Source organism: Eleutherodactylus coqui, chromosome 2 (assembly GCF_035609145.1).
Source record: "Eleutherodactylus coqui strain aEleCoq1 chromosome 2, aEleCoq1.hap1, whole genome shotgun sequence".
Taxonomy (NCBI): Eukaryota; Metazoa; Chordata; class Amphibia; order Anura; family Eleutherodactylidae; genus Eleutherodactylus; species Eleutherodactylus coqui.
In genome coordinates this window covers 191,301,119-191,321,081 of record NC_089838.1, presented here as the reverse complement: position 1 = coordinate 191,321,081, position 19,963 = coordinate 191,301,119, and the positions used below count along the sequence as shown (strand labels likewise).

The following is a 19,963-nucleotide window of genomic DNA, read 5'->3' as shown; positions in this document are numbered from 1 at the left end:
ATAAAAGTTAAGGGGGTGAGATGGAGTTCGAATGATCCAAGCAAACAATTTTCTTGAAATAGAAATGTCCATTATTAAACCAATGCAAGAAGATTCAATAGCACTCTGGTTTCTTCCATTTCTATTATTAAGGTTATATACAAATATCACGCAACAAAGTTTTCTTGTACAATATTTTATTAGGTTATAACAATATTAAATGACAAGGTTGTACAGATATTACAATGAGAAATCAATTGCTCACAGGTACAGTATTATATAAATGAGCCTTGTACTATGTGTCATGCCAGTATAACCAAGTAATGATTATATTGTATTATATGAACAAATAGGGTGGGAATGTTGAGAAATGAGGTCTATACCAACTGCATAAAAAAGCAAGCTTCATAGTGCATGTTTTGATCAAAACATGTGGACCTATCCGCCAGGTGAACCTTATTGAACAGATTCGTCACTGGAGTTAGGTATTTGTCCTATAAAGTTTGCCTGAACATGGCGGATGGGCACACATGTTTTGATCAAAATACGCTCCAAGAATCTGCATTTTTAGATGATTAATACAACAGTTATTTAATGTATGAATAAAAATTGCATATGTATGAGTCCTGTTGCCATGTGTTTTTACTTGTGCTGCATTTTCAGGGCCATGATTTATGTGCACCTGTGCATTTAATTTGTTGTAAATAGTGACTGTTTTTGTAGCATGAGAAAGGAGAGGTTGGTATTAACAGTTTATTAAAAATAAATCAAATTAAATGTGGTTTCAAACATAGGTGGGAATTCATAAAAGACTTTGTTTCAGAATTCTGATGATAAAAGGGTCACAAAAATTTGCAAAAAATAGACAAGGCTTGGTGAGAAGGGGGGCAGGGCTGGCGAAGACCCATCAAATTCACTATAAATTTATATTAGAAACTGGCATAAATTACAGTGCAAATCTACAGCCATAGATTTCAGCATCACTCCTTCATCACTTATCTAATAATGGTGTGTAAGATACCGGTGTTAGATGAATGTGCATCATAGTGTTTAACATGAAAACACTTCCCATTTGGCCATTTTACCTGGCAAATTCCCTATCTTCCTAGGGAAAAAAATGTCATGGCCAAATGCGTGAAAAAAATTCAATAAGGAAAGCTGAATCTTATTACAAACCATGCTTTTTTCACATGGTGTTTTTCTTTAATTTGTCCAGCATTTTTGGCTCTCTAGCTGTGTATTCCAAAACGCATTATGCTCCAGGTGTGGCGTTTTTATTCACCCAGTTTTGGACATCTTTCCCCCATAGAGATCCATTGTTTTTGTTTTTTTTTACAAAGGGGGAATATATTCTCTTTGGATTGTGTTTTTAATGTGAAAAATTTCAGCAAAAAAAGCAACCAAAAAACACAGGTACTAAAACACTTTTTGCAGGGAACATACCAGAAAAAAATACATGTAACATTTTTAAAAACACTGCCATTTATAAAAGCCTTTTTTGCCTTCATCAGCAATACTAATAAAACTACCGGTATATTTTCCTCTGTATCAAATTGGAGAATAAAGTGCAGTTTGAGGCTGCAGAGTTCAATAGACATTGTATTATGAATTCATACTACACAGATCTACAGTACGGCGTTTTGCATGAGCTCTTTTGTAATAAAAAAAAAAGTTTAAATGACCCTACAATATGAATTATATTGTATCTATCAAATATATATGTTTAATATTACATGTGTAACCCACTGACTGCATTTAGTTGGTGATCTACTGGAATACTGTTGTACCTTTACTTGTGCAACCTGTATGTAGTTAAATATACTGGCTTTGACATTTTGTTGCAAAATGTGACTTTCAATGGAAAGAAATATCAGGAACTGCTCTGTGAGTGACATTAATAATTATGTAAAACATAAGGAACACAGACTGTTTAAAATATTTGCAAAATTAGCAAAATGAAAATATAGTCTGTAGTTTCATCTGAAATCAAACCACTCATTGCATCTGTTGCTTTGCGTTTAGAGGGACATGGGCAGTAATCATCTCCTCTTCTTTTTGTGCGGACACATTATTTCTTTCGAAGAACTTGACATTCCCAGTAGATTTTATCCTCCTACAATATAAATACATCATAGAAACAACATTATGGTACACGATGCAACAAAATAATCTTTAGTGCTGAAAAATTAAAACTCCAGTGCAATTCTTTATTGATAAACCAGTTCCGCAGCATTTAGTATCCAGTGTTCACTTTAAAGAGAGCCTGTCACCACTCCTGACATGTTGGTATATATAAATCTTGGTTAGTTACTCCTATCTATCTGAAACTCCTAGCCTTCTTCTCCTCACTTGGTTCATGTGATCTCAATTCTGACTACTTCAGATTTACTTGGGTTTATGTATTCTTAAACTAGCCAGTTTCTTAGTCAGCATAATTCCTCTGTGATGGACCATACCACACAAGCTCTTTAGAGGGTAACGCAGAAACTCCTATAAAGGTCCCTTTACACGGGACGACTGTTGGGCAAACAATACCCAAGACTCGTCCCTGTGTCTCTGCACTCCTGTGCACCTGCACGGGAGCTAGCACAGCTGGCTCACATACAGAGAGGCCAGCAGGGGGGCGGGGCAGTGCAGGAGGGGGGGCGGGGCAGTGCAGAAGATTTCTCTCCTCTCGCTCTCCCACCCCCCTCCATTCATATAACACAGCGGCTGTTCACTACTGAACGGCCGCTGTTTAAACTGCACGATGAGCAATGAGCTTCATCGCTAATCTTTTATGTAGCATAAATGATGAGTAACGAAGATCGTGCAGTTTAAACAAATGCCGTTTAGTAACAAACGGCCGCTGTGTTATCTCAATGAAGGGGGGTGAGGGAGCGAGAGGAGAGAAATCTTCTGCACTGCCCCGCCCCCCTGCTGGCTGCTCCATGAGTAAGACAGCTCTGCTAGCTCTGTGCAGGAGCACAGGAGCGCGGAGACACAGGGACAAGTGTCGGGCATCGTTTGCCGGACAGTCGTCTCATGTAAAGGGACCTTTAGAGTTACTGCTGAAGATTAGACTCTGCTATCACACAGTGATAATGTAGGAGAGGACAGTTTAGGCTCCTCACTGTATACTTATAGTCTGTAGCTTATTTAGGCAAATATAGAATACAGAAGGTAAGACACTGTCCTCTCTACAGACAGAGATGGTACAGTCTCTACCTGCTCATGTGATGCTGTGCTGATAAGTATCACACAGGAGGCTTCACTACATGGAAGTGACTTCAACATACAGACAACACCTCAAGAATATAACAGACAATCAGGTGAGAGGTGCAGGAATGGAAAAATGTGTTTTTGTCAGAGAGGCCCATTAAGACCAGTTTCATATGAGCATATTGTAAGACGTCTGTAGTAAGGATCTGTAATATGGATGTGTTAGGCCCCCTGTCCACGGGCGTGATTTTGCCAGCGATTTACCGCCGGCGAATCACGCCGTCTGAAGCTTTTTCATAGCGTTGCTATGGAAAGGGCCGGCGCCATGTCCACGAGCAGAGAATTATTGTGATTCTCCGCTCGCGGCCGGTAATGCTGCGAATTGCCACGATTCTCTGCGATCAGCCTATCTGTCAGATAGGCTGACAGCGGAGATCCGTCTACCGGCTCCTGCTCCTGGGTGGTAGAGATCTGCCGCGGGTTACCGCAACGCCTGTGGACAGGGGGCCTTACAGATGACTTTGCAACTGTATGTCACCAGTATTTCATCATGGTTTGATCTAACTTTGCCTCTATATTTACTGTCATAGTTTTTATTTTCTACAGAGGAAATGCGAATCTGTATTTGGCCAATAGAAAATAATATCAACAAATGAATGCAAATACGGAGACAAAACAGACAAAAGTAAGGCTGCCGCCTGCACATGAATTAGATTGAATTGCGGAATCCACGATCATCTCCCGTCTGGATGATCTGTGGCATTCCGCACAGATTCAAACCAATAGAAAAACCACATGTCCGCTCACAGAAGCGGACAATGACTGCCATTTTCTGCATGGAGAAAAAAAAATTGCAGCATGCTCTATTTTTTCATGGATTCCGTGCACATGCTTCCGTTGAAGTCAATGGAAGCTGTCCGACACACGTTCCTTCTGCAAATTAACAGGAAAAGCAGGAGTTAAAAAAAAGATCTATACTGTGTAGATCCAATGGTGGACCATCCACAGTACAGATTATGAAGACAAAATACAGGTACATGCGAACACCAGCCGAGCACAGTCTGGATTCCGCTGCGGGCCTAAAGCCACCTGCACATGGGCAGAGACGGATTCTGAATGCAGGAGCCCGCAGCGAAATCTGGTTCTGACTCTGGCCGGCGACCCCATGTACCTGTCTTTTAACTTCATTATTTGTACTGCAGATGGTCTGGACGACTCATCGTCGGACATGCTCATTACAGTTTTTTTTTTTCTCAAATGTTTCTTCTTCCCGCACTCTCGCTAGGTGATGACGCAGAATCTGCCACTTTTCCACAAGGTCACTGCAGAAGGGCAGTGGGGCAAACTGCTTCCATTGACTTCAATGAAAGCCATCTGCGCGGAATCCATGCAAAAAGAGAATTTTTCCTCCCTGAGCGGAAATCGCTATTGATTTTCGCAATGGTAGAGGAAGAAGCGCTTTTTGATAGAATGTAACAAACTGCATTTGCTTTGGAACTGCGATGCAGGCGGCCGCCACGAATTCCGCAATGCAAATTCCGCAATGCAAATTCATTTGGTGCAGGAGGCCTAAAACATGCTGTGCTTTTGAAACACGGATATGAAAAATACAACTATGTGAATAGATACATACAGTGGATTTACATTAGCTCTTATTAATAAGTACCTTCACACAGGCTGTAAATACTGCAGAATTTCCACAGCAAAATGCGCTGTGAAAAATTGCATTTACGGTAAAGCTATGCGAACAAGATTTAAAGTAAAATAAATAAATATTCACATGGAGCAGAAAAGTTCCAGAACATATTTGAAATAGGCTGCAGATTCTATCTGTCACGTCAATTTAAGCTTAGATTTGGCCAACAGATTTCAGCCTTTGTAATACAAAGATTGAAACCCGAGACAAATAGCGCACAAAAACCTGTGGCACAATCCACACCATTAAAGTGCAGACTTGGTCGCCGTGGATTAGTTGCAGATTCACTGCCAATTTTCTGCTGCAGAAAGCCAGCCGTGATTATGGCCTGTGTGAATGCAACACTTCTGTTAAATGTTAATACAACACTTCTAATATTGTTTTTTGTTATAACTTTACTCTTAGGGCGCCTTCACACTGGCGATCGCAATATTGCCGTGTAAAAATCATGGCAAAATTGCGGGTTTTTTTCCCTGCGATTTTTTAGCGTCAGCGTTGCTTCTTCTCACAAAAACATCACAGCCACATACGATTTTCTTCCACGATTTTTTTGTGAGAAAGTCAATAGGACTTTCTAGTGTTAAAAACGCATCATCACAAGTTTGTACGATAAAAAGGAGGCTCCATGGGAGATTTTTAAAAAACGCAAAATACAGAAAGATAAGACATGTCGTGATTTTTGTTTACCGCAATATCGCATAAGTGAAAACATCCCAAATGTGAAGGAAACCATTGAAAATCATTGATTTCATAATCCTGCGTTTCCACTCAGTCTCGCATCGCCCGATTTTATTGCCAGTGTGAAGGCGCCCTTAAGGGTATACAGCAAATGCCCCAAGTTAAAGTGTCTGTCTAGGTGACAGTTTGCTGCCCAAAGCAAACACATTGTATGACATGGCTAATATGAGCAATCACAGAATGCACTGGATATACAGTATAGTTATGAGTCCACTGTATTCATTAGGGATCGCTCATAAATCTCAGCAGTGATTAATAGACTGCTGTCTTCTTGCATGTAGAGCAACCAGTCATCAGTTATGGATGAGAAGGGAGGTGAGAGAGCCTCCCTGGTGAATATGGCAGATTCATAACCATGAGTCCACTGTATTCTTTAATCACTCATATTAGCTAAGCGGCTCAATTTTTATTATAATGGGGAATATTTGATGCCAGTTTTCTGACATGCTTTTTTTCTCCTCCAGTTTAAATGTGACAAATGTATTAAATGTTGCACATTGTTAATAAATTTGCCACATCTTTAAATATGTCTAGAGATGTGGAGTCATTTTATACCCCTCCCAGATACTGGAGTGAGACTGCAATAACTTTTGCAACTTTTTTGAAGTTCATACTTCATAAAGGTCTCTACATTCTGGCTAAATAGAAAGCCATGCCTACTTTTCTGGGCACTTTTATACATGGGAGGGACAGATAAAACATTGGTTCTTTTTGCTGCAAGTCAATAGTAAATTTGTCTAAATTTGCACCAAAACCAAGATGCGACCTACTTCAGAAATCTGGCGCAATACTAGTAATAAATGTGCTCTAATATTTTCTGTGCTACATGGGATAATATCTATCCGTGTAATATTCTGCTATTATATAGGACATGGTATGTAGCAATCTGAATGGTTTGCTCTAATCATTCCCTGTAGAACCTGCAACAGAAAGGAGAGTAATTTTTATATTGAACATCTGTCACTTTAGTACTGACCATTGCACTATTATGAGGATCGCAAATAGAACCACGCCAGCTATAATCCCACCAACAGCAACACCGATACAAGTAGCATGTATGCCTGCTGTAGAAAACAAGCAGAAGTTAGCAAGACTAGCAATAATAATCCTCCTTTGTTATTAGTTACTGACGAGTAACGTCTGTGAATGTGAGCTATGCTGGGTGTGACTACATTGATACTGGTATTGCTGCAGTATGAACTCTAACAACAAAATACATAAATAGTTATAGTAGCATTATAAACATGTAGTTCATTAACCTGATACACCATGTCCTATGTTTAAGGCCGCCTGCAGATGGGCGGAAATTCCATGGCGGAATTTCCGCCCCTGGAAACTGTCATAGGATTGCGTTAACAAACGCAATCCTATGCAGACGGACGCGATTTGGCCGCTTGAAATCTCGCACGGCAAACAAATCGCGGCATGCCCTATTTCTGTGCAGGGCTCTGCATGAGTGAGAAACGTCACTCACCAGCCGCCGGCTCCGCTCTGCGCATGCTCCGGCTGCCTGGCACCTGGCACATGAAAGAGCCGGGACCGCGGGAGCAGGTGAGTGACGCGCTGCTCTCTGCAGACTCTTGGGTCGGGTCCCGCTGCGAGAATTCTCGCAGCCGGATCCGACCCGGCCGTCTGCAGGCGGCCTAACACTTCTTTTTTACGTGATACCAGGTAGCATCACTTGAACTATATTTAAAGAACAACTGGACTTTCAGAAAAGTTTTGACATGTTAAGAGTATTGATCAGTGGGAGACCCGCAGGTGAGACCCCCGCTGATTGTTGAATGAGGGGGCTGCAGCGCTCACCCAAGCAGTGCGCCCCCTCGACCACGTTAATTCATTTTTAAGGGCCCCCACTGATCAATACTTTTGACATGTCTCTGTGACATGGGAAAAGTTTTCTTAAAGTGCAGTTATTCTTTCATTTTCCTTGTAAATACCGATGAAACACCATTAATGTGTCTTTCGTTAGCAGGTTACTACACTAAAGATTCAGGGGACTAACTTAAAGAGATATTTTATTTTTGTCTCTTTTTCTTTTTTTGGGTGGGGGGCATAGCATTTATAATACAGCAGCAGTCAAAAGTTTGGACACACATTTTCTTTCAATTAATTCTCTGTGTTTTTTTCTTCTTCTACATTGTAAGTTCATATTGAAGACATAAAAACTCTGAGGGAGCAGCTGTGGAATTAAGTAGAAAACTAAAAAAAAGTGTTAAAGCAGAATATGTTTTATATTTCAGATTTTTCAAAGTAGCCCTCTTTTGCTTTGATGACAGCTTTACTCACTCTGGCTATTCTCTCAATCAGCTTCTGGGCTTAGTCACACAGGCGCATTGGCGTCCGTACACGGGCACCGATGCGCCCGTGTAACTGAGCCCTTACTGCAGGAAGAAGACGGCCGCACTTCAGGACGGACGACTTCCCGCAGCTCTGAAGAGCGGCCGTCTTCTTCCTGCAGTAACACGGGTGCCGATGCACCCGTGTGACTAAGCCCTCATGAGGTAGTCACCTCGAATGGTTTTTAATTAACAGGTATGCCTTTTTAAGAGTTAATTTATGTAATTTCTTATCTTTTTAATGTGTTTGCGACCATCAGTTTTGTTATGCAGACATAGGATTGGTACACAGTTCCATACAGTGTTTAGTGCTTAAATATAAGCCCTTTCCTGAAAAACAACAAAAAATGGTGATAGAAATAAAAAAAAAATCTATACTCACCTTTCATCAGCTGCCGGGGCTCAGCCGCGTCCAGCTGGCTCTTCTCCTCCACTGCTGTGAGTATTCAGCAGACAGGGATTTAAAATCCTGCCTGCTGAATGGGCTGCCTCTGATTGGCTGAGCACTGTGACCAATCAGAGGCAGCTCTCAGCTATTGAATGACAGCTGAGAGCTGCCTCGGATTGGTCCCTGCGCTCAGCCAATCAGAGACAGTACTCATCCATTCATGAATGGGTGAGTGAGGGCTGCCTCTGATTGGCTGAGTGCTGAGACCAATTAGAGGCAGCTCTCAGCTATTGAATGACAGCTGAGAGCTGCCTCTGATTGGTCCCAGCACTGGGGCCAGAAGCACCTTTTAAATGTCCCGCTGTTAACTCCTTCGTCCCCGTGGGGATGAGGGAACTCCCTGAGGGTTCTGTTAATCCCTGCGGGGAGTTCCCTCATCACTGAAAACTGTGACAGCACTGTCACAGTCTTCGGTGATGAGGGGAATGCAGCGGGGATCAAAGAATCCCCCGCTCAGCTGTCATTCAATGGCTGAGCACTGTCTCTGATTGGTCAAAGCATTCAGCCAATCAGAGGCAGCGCTTTCTGGAGGCAGGGAATTTTCAATTCCCGGCCACCAGAATATAGAAGAAGACTGCCGGGGAGAAGAGCCGGACAGTGCTTCTGGGTGAGTTAATTTTTTTTTCTATACCTAGGAATGATTTTAGGGGTAGGGCTTATATTTCAAGCACCCCCACCTTCCCCCAAAAATCATCGCTGCAGGGGTTGCTTTCAATGGGGTGGCAGCAGCGCCAAATAAAAATAATACCAGGGCCACCAGAAACAATAGGTAGCACTAAACATAGAAGCACTAAAATTATTCCAACTGAAAATCTATATTTTGTGTGATCTAATAGAGTAATGTGATATCTACGGTAATTGTGTGAAAACCCCTCTAATAGTGAGAGACTAGTGGATGGCTCGTCCCAGGATGGTGACTGTAATAGAAAATGCATCCTATTAAGGGCCCACATCACTTTGTACATCCCTGTACAGCGCTTCAATGTGGGCACTGACTGCAGCAGGAATGGCTGGCCACAAGTTGGTGAAGCAGAAGAAGCTGAGCCAAATGTATAAGACTATATATATATATATATATATATGTGTGTGTGTGTGTGTGTGTGTGTGTGTGTAAGGCCGAAAATAGGCATATGTCCATCCAGTTCAGCCTATTAACCCATAATGTTGATCCAGAGGAAGGCAAAAAAAACAATGAGGTGGAAGCCAATTTTTCCCATTTAGGCCTCGGTCAGACGAGTGTGTGTTTTGCGTGTGCATAATGCACACTTCTAAAAGAAACAATGGGTAACTATAGAAGCGTTCATATGCGCGGAATTTGAAGCGCAAAACAGCATGCACCTAACCAGGATATGACAGGTGTGCGTTTGGCAGGAGTTTCCATTGACTCCTATGGGAGCAGGAGTTAATAGAAACTCCTGCTGGCCAGAAGCAGCTTTTAAATGTCCTGCTGTTAATCCCTTAGTCCCCGTGGGGATGATGGGACTCCCCGAGGGTTCCATTAATCCCAGAGGGGAGTACCCTCATCACTGAACACTATGACAGCACTGTGACAGTGTTCAGTGATGAGGCGATTCCCCGCAGGGTTGAAAGAATCCCCTGCAGCTGTGACAGCTGTGGCAGAGGACCGCGATGCTATCTCATTGCTTTCAATCGAAAGCAATGGGATGAAGGCAACTCCTGCACGGATTTCCTGGGAAGGGCTTGATATAAGCCCTTCCATGATAATAAGCCCTAGCTGCTGGAAAAAAAATTATACATCATCTAGCAGTGCTGTCAGGGCTCTGGCGCGTCTTCTCCCTGACTCTCGACACTATTCTGTATTATTTCTTCTATCCGGGGTTCAAAAATCCTCGCCTCCTGGAAGCACTGCCTCTGATTGGCTAAGTGCAGGCACCAATCACAGCTATTCAATGATTGAATTGGCTGAGCGCAGGGACTAAAGATGAGCGAGCACGCTCGGTTAAGGCAGAAACTCGAGCGAACATCGCTCTTCTCGAGTAACTGCATACTCATCCGAGCAAATGCAGGGGGGGGGGAAGGGGGAGAGTGAGAGAGATCTCTCTCTCCCCCACCCCACGTCCCCCCCGCATTTGCTCTAACAAGTATGCAGCTACTCGAGAAGAGCGATGCTTGCTCGAGTATCTGCCTTAACCGAGCGTGCTCGCTCATCTCTAGCAGGGACCAATCTCAGCCATTCAATGATTGAATGGCTGTGATTGGTCCCTGCGCTTAGCCAATTAGAGGCAGCACTTTCAGGAGGCGGGGATTTTTAAACGCTGCACATATGAAACTTTGCCAATTCACGCGTTTTCTGCTTATGCGAGGATCACATTTTTTTCACGCACATAGGCACAGAAAAAACACACTCGTCTGACCGAGGTCTTAAGGGAAAAAAATCCTTCCTGACTTATATTAGATTGTTAGTTTGATACTTACTGCTAATACATCCATCAAGCAACGGATTCCAGGCACCACTTGAATTACACTTAAGAACTCCACGGTGTCTGTTTTGGTCATGATCATTACATTGACGCCTGTAATGAAATTCTTGTCCTGCTGGAAAGTTTGATTCAGACAAATCTAGTGTTGCATTTTTTACAGATGGTGGGGGGCCACAGTAATCTAGAGAGAAAAGAAATGTTAAATGTTGCTGGAACCTAATTCACAGTTCAGTCCTCTTCAGTTTACAAGGTGTGATCTGTTTTCCAGAATGTATTAATATCATCTGATAACCATGCAAACATGTCAATTCTAGTTAATCGCATATATTTGACAACTTTTAGAATGTCGATTCTAGTTAATCGCATATATTTGACAACTTTTAGAATGTCACATCAGGGATATAATCAATGCATTTTATAATGGTAGTGTCATGATCAAGGGCCAGACATTCAGGGATTTAAAGGGATTTAAAGCAGTGAGATAGCTGAGGCCAGTCATTGGTTGCAGTGATCACGTGCGTTCACGTGCCATCAGTCTGGCAGCATAGTAAACAAAGTGACGCTGAAATGACAGAGGATCTATTAGTTAAGAACTGCTTCTTCTATTATTTTGTGGCATTTCCCACCATTGCCTGGATAACCTTTAAATCTCTGGAGGGGACAGGTATAACAAGACTAGCAGGTAATTCAGAACCCCCAGTCTGGGGCATGGGGAGGCTGGGACCTGATATATTGTAGATGAGGCAGCCATGTAGTTAGTTACTGGTGAGGACAGGTAAGCAACATGTACCCATTACACATGGTAGGCATGGCTGGTTCTGCTAGAAGAGCATAGGAGGGGTGGTCAAAGTCCACCACTGACAGCTGCTTTGTGATCTTCCCGCATTGATCTCTGCTAGCTGAAACAGAAAAAGGATCAGGAAGCTTCATTCAGCAGTTGAGAATAGACTGCTCATTTTAGGGTTCCTTCCAGTAGAGGGCGCACTGCTGGAGTATACTGAAATATTAATGCTTGGGATGGTACAGTTACACCTAGTGTGTGACTGCGCTGTGTGTACTTTGGGTGTTGGGAATCTGCAAGTGTAGCGTAAGGTCAGGTTCACAAATCTAGTTGCAGTCATTTTATTTTTAAAGAAACAGTAGAAAATGTTGGAAGAACTGTTTGCAACTGAAAATCAAATATGGACCACTTCATGTAAAAACTGCAGATTTGCAGGGTTGTTTGTGGTCTGAGGAGTCAAATATTTTGCGGCTATAGGTTCCCTACATGTAAGCTAGTATTGATAAAGAACGGGTAGGATGGTGAGATAATTGGCACTGCCGTAAAGTAAGAAACTACAGAGGTCAAGACTAGAGAGCTTTAATAGCAACATGTTTCCGAGATGGACCAACTCCTTTATCAAGAACATCGCCTTATTCAGATTTACACAAGATTAAAGCACATAAAACACATGGTCCAGCAGCATATGACATTACCAAACACACTGCGGCATTTGTATAAATTTGCATAAATAGCATACATATAAATTAAGACTCAATGCTTACATAAAATTGACAAATATTAGCAATATTTATATTGATAAATATTGTCAATTGTCAAAATTGATAAATACTGTCAGCGGGCCGGATATTCAGCTGACACTGGAACCCTGTTTATCAATTATTATTGATGATCTATCCTGATAGGGCATCAAAAATCCTGGACAACCATTTTTAGGCCTCCTTCCCACGAACGGATTTCCGCCGCGTAATTCGCGGCGAAAATCTGCTGCGTTGCACGCAGCTATTAGGTTCTATTGAACCTAATAGCTCAATGCTCACGATGCGTAATTCCACCGCGGAATTACGCACCGCGATTTCTCCCGTCCTCACCCGCAGCATGCTCTATTTTCTGCGGGTGAGGACGGGCTGTACGCACTGACGGCTTCCATTGCAGTCAATGGAAGCCGTCCATTCACGCTATCTCCCGCTGTAACCAGCGGGAGATAGCGTGAAAAAACGCTTTCCCGCCCACCGCCGAGCGTCATATGACGCCAAATGACGCGGTCCGGCCGCGTCACGTGACACGGCCGGCCGTGCACGTGACACGGCTGGTGACGCGCGGCGGTGGGCGGTGACGAGCAGTGACGCGGCGGCGGTGGGCGGGGAAGCGATTTCACGCTATGTCCCGCAGGTAAGTATAGGGGCTCTGGGGGGCGCCGTGACGGGCTTCACTGCGTAATATTACGCTGCGGAGCCCGTCACGCTCGTGGGAAGGAGGCCTAAGGGTTACAGATGCAAGAAAGTGTAAGTGAATCCTCTAAAGCATGGTTGAAAAAGATGAAGATTTGCGTTTTGGAATGGCCAAGTCACAGTAGGGCTGCGCACACAAGGCATCTCAGAAATACTGATGAACTGAAACATTTGCAGGGAGGAATGTTCCAAAATTACTCCTCAACGTGGTGCAAATCCTATTTACAACTACCGAAAATATTTGGTGCAGGTTATTGCTACTAAAGGTGAAGCTACAAGTTCCCTGCACTGTGGATGTTTACTCAGTATGCTCAATAAAAGATATGAATGGTACAGCTGTTTGTGTGTTATTAGTTTAGTTAGTTTGGCTTTCTCTATAGATTCCAAAACACATAACACAACATTATCTTCATCTGATAGTAATATTTATCCCGGTTTGGCTTGAAAGTTCTCAGGTGCTCTTACTGACCGTGAGCCAAACTGTCACATCAGTCTCCTGAGATCTGTGGTGCTACAGATGATCTGCAGCTTTCCTGCTCAGGTGTGTGGGGTTGTGCTGGCTGGCTGTGCATGTGTCTCTAGTCAGCCAATCACTCCAGGTCAGTACACATAAAGCTGTCTTCCCAGGTGTGTTCAGGTTTCTCTGTTCTCATTCTCTCTCTGTGTGGTGTGAGCAGGTTCTATGTGTGGTGGCTGCAAGAAAAGTTTGCGTTTTGTGTTTGTTTGGTTATGTCACTGAACTCCTGGTTAGTGTAGTGACTAGCGGTATAGCCAGGAGCCGTGACATGGCCTGCTAGCTTCCATATTTTGATCAAAATGTCAACTAATACCTGCCATTTATAGCATTAACATTTGCTACTAGTGTTTGCGTAGTGGCTGCTAGATGCTGTGATTTGGGCTCTGTGTGTCTTCTTACTCTGTCAAGTTGTCCCTGTCAGTGGTGGCATGTGTATGTGTCCTATCCAGGGTACATGGGCTCCAAGGGGCAGCAAAGGCCCAGATCTGAAGACCGCCGGGCCACCCTTTATTGGGGCGATGTCCCCGCTCAGGTAGGACCGTGTCACTTACCCTAGTAGAAGATAGGGAGAGGCGCTAATCTGTGGTAGTTCACCTGGTGTTTCCTATCATTCTGGATCACATTTGTGTGTGCCTGCTGCTTACTTGCCCACACAAACGTAACAAACGGCTTGAATAGCAACAATAAAAGAAAAAAAAAATCCAGCTGTGATCAAGAAAGTAGTCTTTCGAAACGCGTCTGTGCATTGACATGGTATCACACGGTACCCATCATTTATAATTTTATGGATTTTTTGTAATAAAAAAAAAGAAGAAAAAGTGTTTTTATGGAGACGGCTTTTTTTCTGTGTTGTCTTTCTCTATAGTTGCTTCTTAGATAAGTATCAGACCACATTTTATTAATAATCAATGCAGAAATTCCATTGATTCACTGACTTTTTCTTACAATTGCATGAATTTAAATTAAATGCAATGCATTTAACTGTTAGGTATGACTTGTACAATTGTATAATTTATAAAACAGTGTATGGTATAAAGTAAGCACTGAAAATGAAGGTGGTAACAAGTTCTGCTTTCATATAACATGAAATACATTCTAATACTCATTATTGTGACTACCTCCTGGTACAGTTTCATTCACGTTAGTTGGGACTTCACAGTCAGATGACTTGTTTCCAATCTCTGTATTTGTAGTAATCCCGTTATGTTCTGAGGTACAATCAAAAGATGCAGTAAATAATAATTCAATCTATAATGTCATTTAATCCAAAACATAAAAAGAATATAGTACTTGATATATGCTACATCATATGCCATAAAAGTCCAATAGGTGCAGGTCCCATCTTTTTGGGCCTCCATGTTTTCTGGCCAAGCTTTTTCGTTGGCCAAAGGTGGTCAGGAGGATGGAAACAGCTGAACGGGCCTCACTACATCATTTCCAAAAGTCCCACAGAAGTCAATAGGATCAACACAAACAGTGTAGCACAGTGAGCTGCGCAATCTCCATAATTTAGGAGTTACGGAAATGGCGTTGCTCTCTGTGCTATGCCATTTGCATAACTATCATTGGTTTCTATGGAAGTTTCAGAAATAACATAGCCCAGTCCTGCTCAGTTGTTTTTGTCTTTCCAGCTTCTTCGCTTCTACCATAGAGCCCGTCATGGCCATGTTTGGCCCAGATGGAAACACCCTTTGAAGGTGATCATGCAATTTTATTTCTGCTTTATTTACCACTATAGACTCAGCATGTAAAATTTACATCATTTGATCACAGTGTTATAAACTTTAATATATGTACTGGAAGCCATTAGTGATAAGCGAGCATACTCGCTAAGGGCAATTGCTCGAGCGAGCATTGCCCTTAGCGAGTACCTGCCCGCTCGAGAGAAAAGGTTCGGGTGCCGGCAGCGGGCAGGGAGCTGCGGGGGAGAGCGGGGAGGAACGGAGGGGAGATCTCTCTCTCCCTCTCTCCCCCAGCTCCCCCCTGCTGACTGTTGCAACTCACCGCTCCCCGCCGGCACCCGAACCTTTTCTCTCGAGCGGGCAGGTACTCGCTAAGGGCAATGCTCGCTCGAGCAATTGCCTGTAGCAAGTATGCTCGCTCATCTCTAGAAGCCATTTACATGCAGGAGACAAAAGAGCTTCCAGCACTTATAGAGTATAGATGGTGACCACGGAGGTATTCACAAGACTATGTAGATCCAGAATGGTGATATACAGGCAGAATATAATTGAAGGCATCTGCCCAAAGTCATGAGCACAATTCAGTGGGAGCTTCGCCTGCAATACCAACCCGGGCCGTTGCACTACGGACAGCTTGATCTGCTTCCTGTGCTGTTGACACTGACAGCAGTGCCAGGAATCAGCTAATCAGCAAGACTCCTGAGCAGTGGACCATGCCAATCATCTATTGATGATCTATCTTGAGAATAGGTCATCAATAGAAAAAAATCCAAAAAGTCCTGTACAACCTCTTTAAAGACTAATTCACATTTTTTTACATCTTTCAGCAATGGGTCCATGAAATCTGAACAGCAAACAGATGGCATGTGTGTGCAGTCCGGTTTTAATGGCCCCGTTGGCTTGAATGGGCAAGTCCCATCTGTAGATCGGATCAGAATAGTGCCTGCTGTTTTTTATCACACTATCCATGTGTGCAGATGGAAAAACTGATGTTATAATTGGCACATAAGCTACTATGTGTCTGTGTTTCTGTCTAGTCTGTTGTAGATCCGGACAGCACTTGGTCTGTAAATATACTAATGTGAAATAGTCCTAAAGCGTACCTGCACTTTTAGATGACCTCTCTGAACTGGCTGCCATGTGTGTACATAACATTATATGTTGCCATTTTAGGACTTGCATCCTGCAATTTTTAACACTTTTGTTTTTTCCTCTGCAGGCTGTAACTTTTATTCTAAGTTTGTTCTAGTAGCAACTCTGTGTGAATCTCTCCCTCGTCTTCTCTCCATAGACTTCTCTGGGCAGTATGAGTCAACACCCTCCTTTACTTCCTGTTTTCCATCTTATTATCTCTGTTACTAGAGACGGATTTCATATGACAACAGGTGTTATGGCCGTTAGTCATGGCAAACGTTTCTTACCATGTCCTGTCATTGATCATGACTGGCGCCATGGTCTCTGTGTCATCTGCAGCAGACTGCTCATTCTTTCTGCTCACATTCCAGCTACCCAATGAGTACACATGCCCATTCGGTCCGCCTCTTAAAGGGCAAGTGCACACACCCAGCTTTGTAATTCCCAGTCAATCGGTATAGGTTCTAGTTTATTTAAGGCATCCTACCCCACTGAAAGATGCTTAAGCTAATATCTACTCTACAAAGGTGTTATAGCATCTATCTATATATCTATCCATCCATCCATCCATCCATCCTGGTTTTCTCCTCTCCTGACTTCAGCTTGCTCATTGACTTTGATTATTCTGCCAGCTGCCTGCCCTGATTCTCGGCCTGTTTTCTGACTACACAAATTATCCTGTCCTGACCTTAGCTTTGCTCTTCAACTACGTCTCTTCCTATATCCATTGATACCACATTACAGATTTCCCGACCAAGTTGCATCAGCTGCCTATTAATCAAGACTATTTCTGCGGTAGCGGTCTGGGGTTTCCCGCAGTGAAGACCAGATTCCGAATAGTGGAGTTAAAGGGTGAAACTGGGGATCCTCAGTTGTAGCCTTCAGATCGAGCTCCAAGTGAAATCAGAAGCAACAGGCAGTGGACAGCAAATTAGAAGGAAGAGAGACCCCTAGTGGCCAATGCTACAGAGTTAATTTTCAGCAAAAAAATATCATTTTAAGTAAATAAAGTGATTTGTACTTTTGCTAGTTATCACATTGGCTATATTAGCAAAAGTTGTCTCAAAGTGTAGTGACCATTTGTATTCTCTCTAGTTGGGTACTGTAGGCGTATTTCCTCATGCACTTACATTGTAGTATACAGACTGCCAATCATATACTGATCACTTACTGTGGCAATAACAATCCTGTGATATCCACTTATTAACTCCATTAGAATTTTTACATGTGTAAAAAAAAACATCCATTAAGCCAGCAAAGTGCTCTGGATCACACTGATATAAGAGTTTTGTGCCAACCAGATACTTCTTAGCAGTGAGACCAGTGATGCTCGAGTCTGAGGGGTAGGGGCACATTGCTGTAAAAAGAAAAAGACAGAAAGACATTTAGTGATCTCTCTCTGGTTATTATCATTCATACAAATATTAGCTTTATTTTGTTTACAACTATGTTTAAATTGAATTCTACAATTTAAAGCGCTCTAGTTCCATCATCCAAATAAGGCAGTGTATATACTTGAATAATAAACCTATTTGTGATCTACTGTATATGTTATATGAATGATGGATTTTGCTCCTCTGTATACTCCAGTAGTGTTCAGTCATTCTCTTTGAGATGTGGCAGCTTGTCTACATATCAACCCCCACAGACACAGCAGTAGAGTTTTAGGTCCCTTTCACACAGAATGATTATTGTTCAAAAAATAGTTGTATGAAACTGTAAGAATTGTTCATTGTGAACATGCCCAACTATTGGAAGATGACGAATTCATTTGCTTATCGTTCATTGTTCATTTTAAGCAGGAATAAAAATCATTAGTTTAAAAGACATTACGTAGATAAAGCAATCGTTCGCTCATTCCCATCCCCTGAAATACTAATGATCAACTGGACAAGCGAATGATGACAACATTTTTAATTATCTGCAATTATAAACTGACAGCATTTTAACCCCCTAATGACGCGGCTGTTTTTTTTTTCCATTTTCGTTTTTTCCTTCCCCCTTTTAAAAAATCATTACTCTTTTATTTATCCATCGATGTAGATGTCTGAGGGCTTGTTTTTTGCAGGACAAGTTGTATTTTTTTTAGTGGTTCTATTTAATGTACCACATAATGTACTAAAAATGGAGTGAAATGGAAAAAAATACAGTCATGTGGAAAACTAAGGTGTTAATTGTGAGCCAGACACCAAAACACCTTCTCCAGATCAGACTTAATAGTTCTTCGAAAGCACCAATATACACGCTATGTAAAAACTTGGAGAACAAAACTCACAATAATAAAACTAAATAGTAAGGGAAAGGGAAATCTCAGCCTAATCTACTAAAACCGGAAACCCTGCCTAAAGTGGGGAAATCATCCTGATGAGGGCCTGTCTGAACTGTGCCTAGATCGATATCGGAATGACTATGGACAGATGTTAATAGCAATAGTCCAAACAGTTTAGGAAGCCGTAACACAACAGTAACAAGAATGAAAGCGGGGACTTATCAGAACAAAGGAAGGCACAATAGAGAGAACTGGACCAGAATTCCACCAACGGGGACTAATCGGCGAGGGGACAGAATTTATAGTCTACAATAAAGTGTACAATATGTTTCTAGCTTGCCTAGTGAGAGGCCTATGACGTGGGTCAGGAAGGGTATTCTCTCTCTCCAAGGCCACATGCACACCGGCGGGTCAGATGTCACATGCGGAATTTCGCCGTGGAATCCGGCCCTGGCAGCAGCGGCGACCGCGCTTACCTGCTTTAATTTTCTTCTGACTGTACTGTAGATGGTCCGCATGGCTCGATTTCTTTTTTAACTCCTGCTTTTCCTACAGAATCGGTGTCCCAACCGCAATGTCAATTGCAGACAGGCCGCGGGTTGGAAGGCTTCCATTGACTGCAATGACTTTTTCAACTCTGGGCTATGATAGAATCAGGGTCATAACTAGAGATAAGATATAACTCACAGAAAAAGAAGCCAAGAATGCACCATCTGATAAACGGCAGGGCAGGCTCAATTACCACAGGCCCTGGTAGTATGCAGAGAGCCAGATTGCAATGTGAGCAAGCTAAATGTTCAATGCAGAACAAAAAACAGCCACTCAGCTCAGATTGGAGGAGGGGTGACTGCTAACAAACAGTCTGCACATGGGGACTGATACCAAGGATGTCAGCCATAGATAAGTGTGACACACCATACAGGATTACAACCCCTACTGGCAAACAGTGTATTTCCCTGTATCACCACAGTGCGCCACACTGGCTGACATCCCAGGCTCACTCAGCATCTATAACAAACTGCATGAAAAAGAACAAACATACACTGATAAATGCGGGTGTTAGTCTGGATTTTGGCTAAGACACATAAGCTAACAGGCCACAGCAAGACCACCACACGTCTGTCAGAACCTACACTATCTCATTATTAACTAAATTAAAGTCACAGAGGTGAGAGAAAAAATGTACAAAGACATAACTCACAGAAAAAGAAGCCAAGAATGCACCATCTAGTTAATAGTGAGATAGCATAGGTTCTGGTGGATGCGTGGCCTTGCTTTGTGCCACAA

General features: G+C 42.6%; 1 protein-coding gene across 3 annotated transcripts in view; it reads right to left on the bottom strand.

The window, feature by feature from the left end:
* Positions 1-213: 213 nt before the first annotated feature.
* Positions 214-19,963, bottom strand: part of LOC136610705 (uncharacterized) — a 33,388-nt gene continuing 13,638 nt past the window's right edge. Inside the window, exons 2-6 of one of the 3 annotated variants that reach the window (XM_066589913.1) lie at positions 17,579-17,764; positions 14,710-14,799; positions 10,838-11,023; positions 6,591-6,678; positions 214-2,092 (exon numbers count right to left, since the gene is read on the bottom strand). In XM_066589913.1, coding sequence (XP_066446010.1) covers positions 1,975-2,092; positions 6,591-6,678; positions 10,838-11,023; positions 14,710-14,799; positions 17,579-17,764 — 668 coding nt within the window. In that variant the 3' untranslated portion in view covers positions 214-1,974. Of the gene's footprint in view, positions 2,093-6,590; positions 6,679-10,837; positions 11,024-14,709; positions 14,800-16,694; positions 16,723-17,578; positions 17,765-19,963 lie in introns of those variants that run through there. The other 2 variants (XM_066589914.1, XM_066589915.1) reach the window with 2 other exon arrangements.